The sequence below is a fragment of the Tetrao urogallus genome (assembly GCF_951394365.1).
Source record: "Tetrao urogallus genome assembly, chromosome: 1".
Lineage (NCBI taxonomy): Eukaryota > Metazoa > Chordata > Aves > Galliformes > Phasianidae > Tetrao > Tetrao urogallus.
Window position 1 is genome coordinate 129,948,476 of NC_136813.1, and position 7,765 is coordinate 129,956,240.

The window sequence follows — 7,765 nt, forward strand, 5'->3', positions numbered from 1 at the left end:
CGGGCAGTGGAGAGAGAACAAATAAAGCATTGCAGTTCCTTCCACTACTGCTGGGAAATTCCCTAAAGTTGCTCCCCAACCAAAACCCACATTGAAAAGTTACCAGACTTTATGGTGACACAAACTTAAACAAAAAATAGTCAGGCTCATGCCCGATTTGAACATCCACACAAATATCACCTATCTTATACACTAAATAGGACAACATTTTTCTTAAATTCTGTGAAGGGTATTTAAATGATATTCCAACAGTTCATTACTCCATCCTCCTCCATCTAGTCCACAAGAAGAACTCACGTTAACCACTCAGTTATATCAAGCAATGTCTCTAGTAATAAAGATACTACCTGTTTAATATATCTAAGCTGTTTTATCTTCCTGTCAAAAGCTATTTTCTGCAGTGCCTGAACAGAACAATTACAGAAACGGGAGTTTTACTTTACCGTTTGAAAGCAAATAACAACCTCAACAAATACAGACACAACACGTGCAGCAGAATTTTGCAATCTCAGGTCTTTATAGCCCACTGCATCACATCAGCATTACATACACTTAAAAAAAATTAATGACTTAAACACCTTGCCACGTTAATGAATGATTCTTCACTTCCTGGATAGGAACATGTGAGACTATGCAGCAGAGAGGACTGAAGCATCTTCTAATCTGGTCATACAGATACATGAAGCATACTTATTAGTACCATATGCCTTCCTGACAGTATTTCAGTTTTACTGTTCTGCCTTCATAAACATCACTCTTACCATTCACGTGTAGCTGCCTGCCCAGCCCTGAAAATTATTCACTTTTGAAGGTCTACAGACAGCATTACATAAGAATTGTATTTAGATCCTTAAAGTACTGATATTTTAAGATCAATCTACATATTAAAAGCATGAAGAAGCTTTCATTTTAAATAAGGTTGGAAAAAAACAAAAAAAAACCACCAAGGTTAGAATCTTGATTTTTCAAGTCTCAGCCTCTCACCGGTCAGCACGTTAGTTTCACTCTGCCTCATTCCATTCCATACGATGAACAAACCCAAGGAAAATCTCAAGTTTTATTATTAAAAAAACCCACCTTCCTTGAAAAGGCTATTTTCAAGATCAGGAGCTGCTCACTTACTAAATGGGGACAGAACAATAGCATTTCTAGAAGCATTCTACAAGTCTAACGCTCAGTTAGGTTTCCTTGAATAGTATTTTAGTAAGTTTTCTTAGAAAATTGAGGCTTCAGCTGTCATACTGACAGTTCCTCTCAGTAATTGACTTCATTGGTGAATAACAACAGAGGTGATAAAACATAAAATTGGCTGCTCTGCGAAAAAGATGGACAATAGGAAGGGCTGTGCTTGAGGAAAAGATGGGTCCAGCAACAATTTGTTAAGTCTGTCCTACCAGCTGGTCAGTAAGCACTTGGGCAACAGTCAGCAAAACAGCACATGCAATACCTCTGGCTGAATGTATTCTTCCAGTGCTTCTTGCTTGGTCAGTAAGAGGATGGAGCGAAGGATAAACTTCTAAAAAAGTCTGAAGATCATTTAAGAACAAAAGACCAGAGGAAATGGAAGAGAAATTCACCAAGGTAAAACAAAAAACAAAACAAAACAAAACAAAAAAAAAAAAAACACTTCATACAGTTTCATTACTGAAGTAATTTTTGCTACACATTTTGTTAGAATTGTAATCAAATAAAATCAGATAAAATTTCAGTGAAATTTCAGATTTAATAGCACTTCTATAACAAACTTTCTGCTAAACAAAATATTTAACTGAGTTCAGTAATCTAACATTAAGTATTTCTAAGTAAATCTCACAGTTCAGCAACAATGCATCACTGAGCTGCAGGCACACCTTCACTGCATTCATCAGCTGATGTATAATCCATGCATACATGTAGGCCTAGTTTTGCAGCCCAGTGATAAACTCAGCTTTTTCTGTAATTAACTGAATCATTCCTCTGGATTTTTAAGACATATCAAATGTTTCTCAGCATTGTACGAAGCTGTCCTGCTCCAGAAAACTGAGCAGAAAGGCATCCATCCTTTCAACGCTTGTCTGAAGCTAAGGAAAGGCACAGGAAAATTACCAACATTCACATGCTGATATTAATCTTTATCTGAAGGATAACTCAACCTGAACGCAGATTCTTAACAATGAGACAGCAGATATGAGCTCACTCAAAATCAGCGAGCAAACTTTTGCACGGCAGTAGAAACACAGCTCGAATCCCAGGAATAAAATGCAATGAGTATATCTGCAGTCATTCCAGACTTTGCACTGCACTCTCATTACTAATACCACTGAGCAGAAAATGCCACCTGGTTATTCTAAATATCAGTGTGCGGTTTGCTTTTTCGGTTTCTGTTCTTGGGTCATCTTTTGGTTTCTTTTTTTTTTTTTATGGGGGGAAGGGGGAGAAGAGGGGGAGTTGGCAGGGGTGCAACCGGTTTGAAATGCAGTACCAAGTGAACTTGCATTTCAAAAAAGCTGACCAAAATTCAACTCAAGTTTCAGGCATCATTATTCAACATCAGATTTGGTTTTTATTTCGTTTCAAATCCCTACAGATTTCCTACAGTAATACTCCAAATTATTTATTCTCTTTTCTTGGCAGATCTCTCAAAATAGATTCAAAGTACTAGTATTAGAAGTAGCTGAACAGCGGTCATGTCTTGATAGCATGCAAGATTCTCCTGCTCAAACGTCACATCTGCAGTTTACTTCATAGTTCATAACACCAAACCAAAATAAGACAGACAATACATTGAAATTAGACAACGATAAAGATCGTACTGAAAGAGGAATTTGATCACTTAAGGAATTTCAGGCCCTCACCACACCCTCTTATTTATTCAAATTTGCTAAAGAGGAAACAAGAAAAAAAATCCCAAGCCTCGGGGCATAACCTGAATGAAATGTTAGCAAACCTACCTACAACAGGAGAATCACTACTGAACACACCTTCCTCTTGTTTAACCAAAGACTAAGAACTCAAGTCCCTCAGATCCTTTCTTCTCTCACAGGAAATTTTACAACATAACAGTCTACAAGACAAGATGATGCCAACTTCCCTAGGTCTTCAGTGACAAAACTGGAGTCTCCGTTCAGGACACAGGCAGAAAGTAGAGCTCAGAGTGCTGTACAGTGTACTGTTTTATAGAGAACATCACTGAACAGATATCGTTCTGTCACAGTTACTACCTGTAAATCTGACCTGCACCCAGCTCCTTCCAGATACTCCACCATCCCATAGCGCACACTCTTCAGGCTTTTCTGTGCCTCCCCTACCATAGGCAACTGCCTGCCTAGCTGGTCAGCTTAAGGATGTACATCATGTCCCAGCTGGTTTCTAAGGGGCAGCAATAATTTCGATCGATAGGCTGAGGGACCTGTTGGACTACATGTGGTGTCATTGTTTTTGCTGCCTACTCCACTGCAGCAAGAAATGTCATCAAAATGATTTTTTCCTATCACCAGAAATAAGAAATGGCACTCTGAGTGGTGTGGCTCCCTTCCTACCCAACTCAAGCAGCAGGCTATGAAATTACCATACGAAACTCCCTCTCAGCATCCCTGTATGTTCAGCGTGGACACTGAAGACGAAACTTTGCACGATTAAAACCAAAAACACAGTGCTGATTTAAAACTAATGAACACAAACGGCCCCCACTCCCGCAACTACGTCTGCTCCAAAGGTACAGGAAAGGAGCAACGAAAAGCACGCGTGCAGATTTGATTGTGCCACTATAACAAGAGTAGCCCAAAAACAATGACAGAGAAAGAAACTAGTACACCAGCTCTGAAGTGTATGAGAAAGATGTAATGGGGCTGCACTGCCAAAAAACCCCTGCAACTGATTCCTGTTATTTCCTTAACCTACAAATTGAGACATTCTCAAGAGATCAAGATTCAATTCAGAGTTTGATTTTGTAGAAAACAAAAAATGACGACCCTAAACCTCAACAACAAACCTGCTGTTCTTCCAGAAAACTACTCCCATACTTGAGTGATTTCATGTAAAAATCCACATGAAAACAGAGAGGAGAAAAAAGAAAAAAAGAAAATAAGAAAAGCCCCGCCACCTTCCTACCTCACAGCAAGCCTGGAACGAAAAACTCCCCCAAGTCCTGAAGTCTCAGAAGTCAGGCAGAAACCAAAAGAACAGACTTTTTAAAAAAAATTTTCCTAAGGCTTTCAGATGCTCTGCATGATTTGGGGAACTGACTCACGGGGCTTTTATTCAACACATGAGGCTGGACCCAGAGATGCCACACTCCTGCAACACGGGCGTTTCCCCATCTACTGAAATTTAACCTAACATATAAACAAAGCATGTACCTGTAGCAAAACAGATAACTCTTCACACTTAATAAGGAAACTATCTTAAGAAAAGTAACGATTACTATTTTCTGTACTAACTACAGCATAGCCCAAAGCTTCCTTAAAGCCAAATTGAAAAGGAAAAGAATAAAAGAAGTTTCTAAAACTATTGTGAAGCGCTTATTAGTAAAGGACCTGACGTATTCCACTCTTACATCCCTTTTTTCCATCTTATTTTCCGTTAGACTGTACTACACGCGCCCAAAAAAGCCAGCAAGCAAGCCGTGCTCCTAGAAGTGCCCAGCCTCCGGGCTGAACGATAGCTGGGAACCGGGCTGTGCCTTCCCTCGAGCCTCAAGCTAGAGCCTCGGCAAAACGAGACGTAGAGAACCTACGGAAACCACCTGCGTTTGGCATTAAACCATTCATCCAAAAATGACTAAGTCTCACACGGCCGGGCCCGGCTTCATCCAGCACACGCTCAGCCCCGGCGAAGGGCCGTTCCCTCGCTCCTTTCAGCAAGGTGGGATCTTCCCTTGTGTGTTCGGCGGTAACCTCAGCTCGCCGATCGCAGCACGTACACCCGCGGGGCCGCAGGTACGGCGCGCCCGCGGAACAGCGCCCGGCCCCGAGCCGCAGGCACGGTACGAGGCGAAAGAACCCGGCCGGCATCCCTCCGGAACCGGAGCGGCCCTGGGGCGCGGCGCGACCGAACGCCCCCGCCCGGAGCACGCGGCGCGCCAGGCGGGCAGCGAGCGGCCCGCGGCCGCCCCTCCGCCGGCCTGACAGCCCCGCGGCCCTCGGGCGGGGCGAGGCTCCGGGACATGGCGCCCGCGGGCCTCTCGCACCGGGCACTGACCTGTCCTCCGAGTCCATGCGACTCAGCGGTTCCCCGTCCGAGGACATCTCCAGGCTGCCCCGCCGCCCCCCCGACGCGGCGCTGCAGCTGCTGCTGCCGCTGCTGCCGCCGCCGCCGCCGGTGCCGTAGCCCTCGTCGCCGCCGCTGGACACGCTGCTGGAGCTGCTCCCGCCGCCGCCGCCGCCGCCGCGGCCCAGCCCGCCCTCCTGGCCGCCCCGCGGGCCCTTGGGCTCCTCCTTGGCGTCGGCCTCGCTGCTGCCGCCGGGGCTGAGCGAGCGGGTCTCGTCGCTGCAGCAGCCGCTGCTCGTGCTGCTGCTGCCCACCAGGCTGCTCTCCTCCTCCTCGCCGCCCTCCTCCTCCTCCTCTTCCTCCTCCTCCTCGTCTTCGTCCTCCCCGTCCCCGGCCTGGCTGGCGCTCTCCGGGCTGGGCTCCGACATGCTCTCCGCCTCGCCGTTCAGCAGCAGCAGCGACTCCGTCTCCGCCGCTGAGGACGGAGGCGACGACGAGGAGCCGACCCCGGCGGCGGCGGCGGCGGCCGCCGCCTCCTCCTCTTCCTCAGCCGCGGCGGCCGCCGCCTCGCCGGGAAGAAGCCCCTCCGGCTCCGCCATGTCGCTGCGAGCGGCCGCCATGGCGCCTGCGAGTCTCTGCGAGCCGAGCCGAGCCGAACGGGGCCGAGCCGAGCCGAACGGGGCCGAGCCGAGCCGGGCGCGCGGCCGGTGCGCGCGTGCCCCGGTTTGTGTGTGTGCGCGCGGCCGCGCTCCCCCCGCCCTCGCCCTTCTCACCCGCACAATCGCGCGGCGGCGCGAGCCGCAAAGAGGAGGGGCCCGAGCCTCCACCGCCGCACGCGCTACGGAAGGCGCCCGGGGACAAAAACCTGCGGGAAGGCGGAGCGCGCGAGTCTCGTGTGCTGAGCGTCACCGGCGGGCACCGGGCGCGGGGGGGGGGGGGGGATGCCAGGTGGCCGTCATTCGCCGCCCCGCCTCTGAGGCGAGACTCGGAGTCACAGGACGGCGTCGGGCTCGGGGACGAAGAGAAAAACTGAGCGAAGTGTGGGGAAGGAAGGCTTCGGAGTTGGCTGGATAGGGAACGGCGTGCCTTCTCAAGGGAAGGGAAAAAGGCCCTTCAACAAGGAGAGTGTGTGACTCTGCCCTGTGAGAATCGCTAAAAGAGAGAGCTGGGCTGGGACACAAAGGGGACGGAAAGAGGTTTTCAGTGGCACTGGCAGAAAGAAGCAAAAGAGTTGTCCTGACATCCATCAGGAGATGGCCGCCTGTAGTGCGGCCTCACACCTCCATTTGCCATAAGAAGCTTCCAGGCTGCGGCGTGGCCGAGGCTGAATGCAAAATGCACGTCACTGCCTGAAGTGGAAATAAAAACAGAGAGTTAAATGTGCTAAAACTAAGGCAATTGGTTAATATTTTCCACACAAAGTCAGGCCGAGGGTTGGAAGAGTGAGGGCTGGTAAATTAGCTGAGTTGGGAATGTTGCCATGTGAAGTAAAATAGATGGAGAAGCGAGAAGGATGAGAGGAATGACCACCAATCACATACAAGACTTCAGAACAGACTTTGTCAATTAAAGTCATTTTAATATTAAAAAAAAGTAAAAGGGAGGGATGAAGTTTACTCAAGGCAGATCATGCCAGACATCACTTCTTTTTCTTTTTTTTTTTTTTTTTTGTTTGTTTTCCTTGTCTGTATAGATGTCTGTATGTATACATTTAGTGAATTGTCACATGGAAATGATCAAGAATCCGTATGGGATGGGGATTTTCGGTAGCATTCAGACACAGATGAAATTGGGTAATCTGGCTAATTTTTGGTGGTGGGAAGAGTACTACTATTTCATATGGATTTTAAATGGGGTATATAGATTATTCATGTTTTATCCAATTCTTACTGAACTTGACACGTTAAAAAATAAAAATAAGAAATCGTGAAGCGGAGACGGTTTAGCTTAAGAACAGATGACAAAACTGAACCACGGCTCAGGCCAGAAAGACTTTGTGCAACAGGAAGAGTACCACCTCCTCAAGTCGTAGCAGGCATATCTGGCATTGCCACAGAGAAACAGGAAAAGTTAGCCACAGAGGATTAAAGTCAGGGGAGGGTGCTCATGAGCCCTACATCAGCACAAGCAGGGCTGGCTGCCCGCCCATCCATCTGCATGCATATCTGTCCGCAGCAACACCAGCAACCCTCTGCGCATTGCCAACACAGAATGCCACAGTGCTGCGGGAGCACCGCAGCCTTGGAGCAAAGGGATGTGACATTGCATTCATCTTTGAGAGCAAACAAATGACATCTTTAACCTGCAGAGGAGCGTAAGCAAATCTGTGAGACTAACAGCAGTAGGAACGCTTGATAGTTTTCCAGATTTTCTCAAAACAAGCCTCAGCTAGACATTGGAAATGGCAAAAATATTTTAAAACAAATGAGGATGTGTGTAACGCTGCTTCACCTGCATAATGTAAGAGTCGCTGCTCCACTGACTCCATCGAAACAATCTCCGAACCCAGAGCCTCTCGACACCCCACCTCCCCCCGAGTAACAGCGTGCTCTGCACTTCCCTCTCAGCCTACAGAGGT

The 7,765-nt window shown here is 47.6% G+C and overlaps 1 protein-coding gene across 1 annotated transcript in view; it reads right to left on the reverse strand.

Moving 5' to 3' along the window:
• The window catches only part of AEBP2 (AE binding protein 2), a gene marked incomplete at both ends in the record, with an annotated part of 47,906 nt that extends 42,099 nt beyond the window's left edge, over positions 1 to 5,807 (reverse strand). The window contains one exon of the mRNA XM_079549604.1: positions 5,179 to 5,807. Within this exon, the coding sequence (XP_079405730.1) occupies positions 5,179 to 5,807 (629 nt within the window). The remainder of the gene's footprint in view (positions 1 to 5,178) is intronic.
• Positions 5,808 to 7,765: the final 1,958 nt, after the last annotated feature.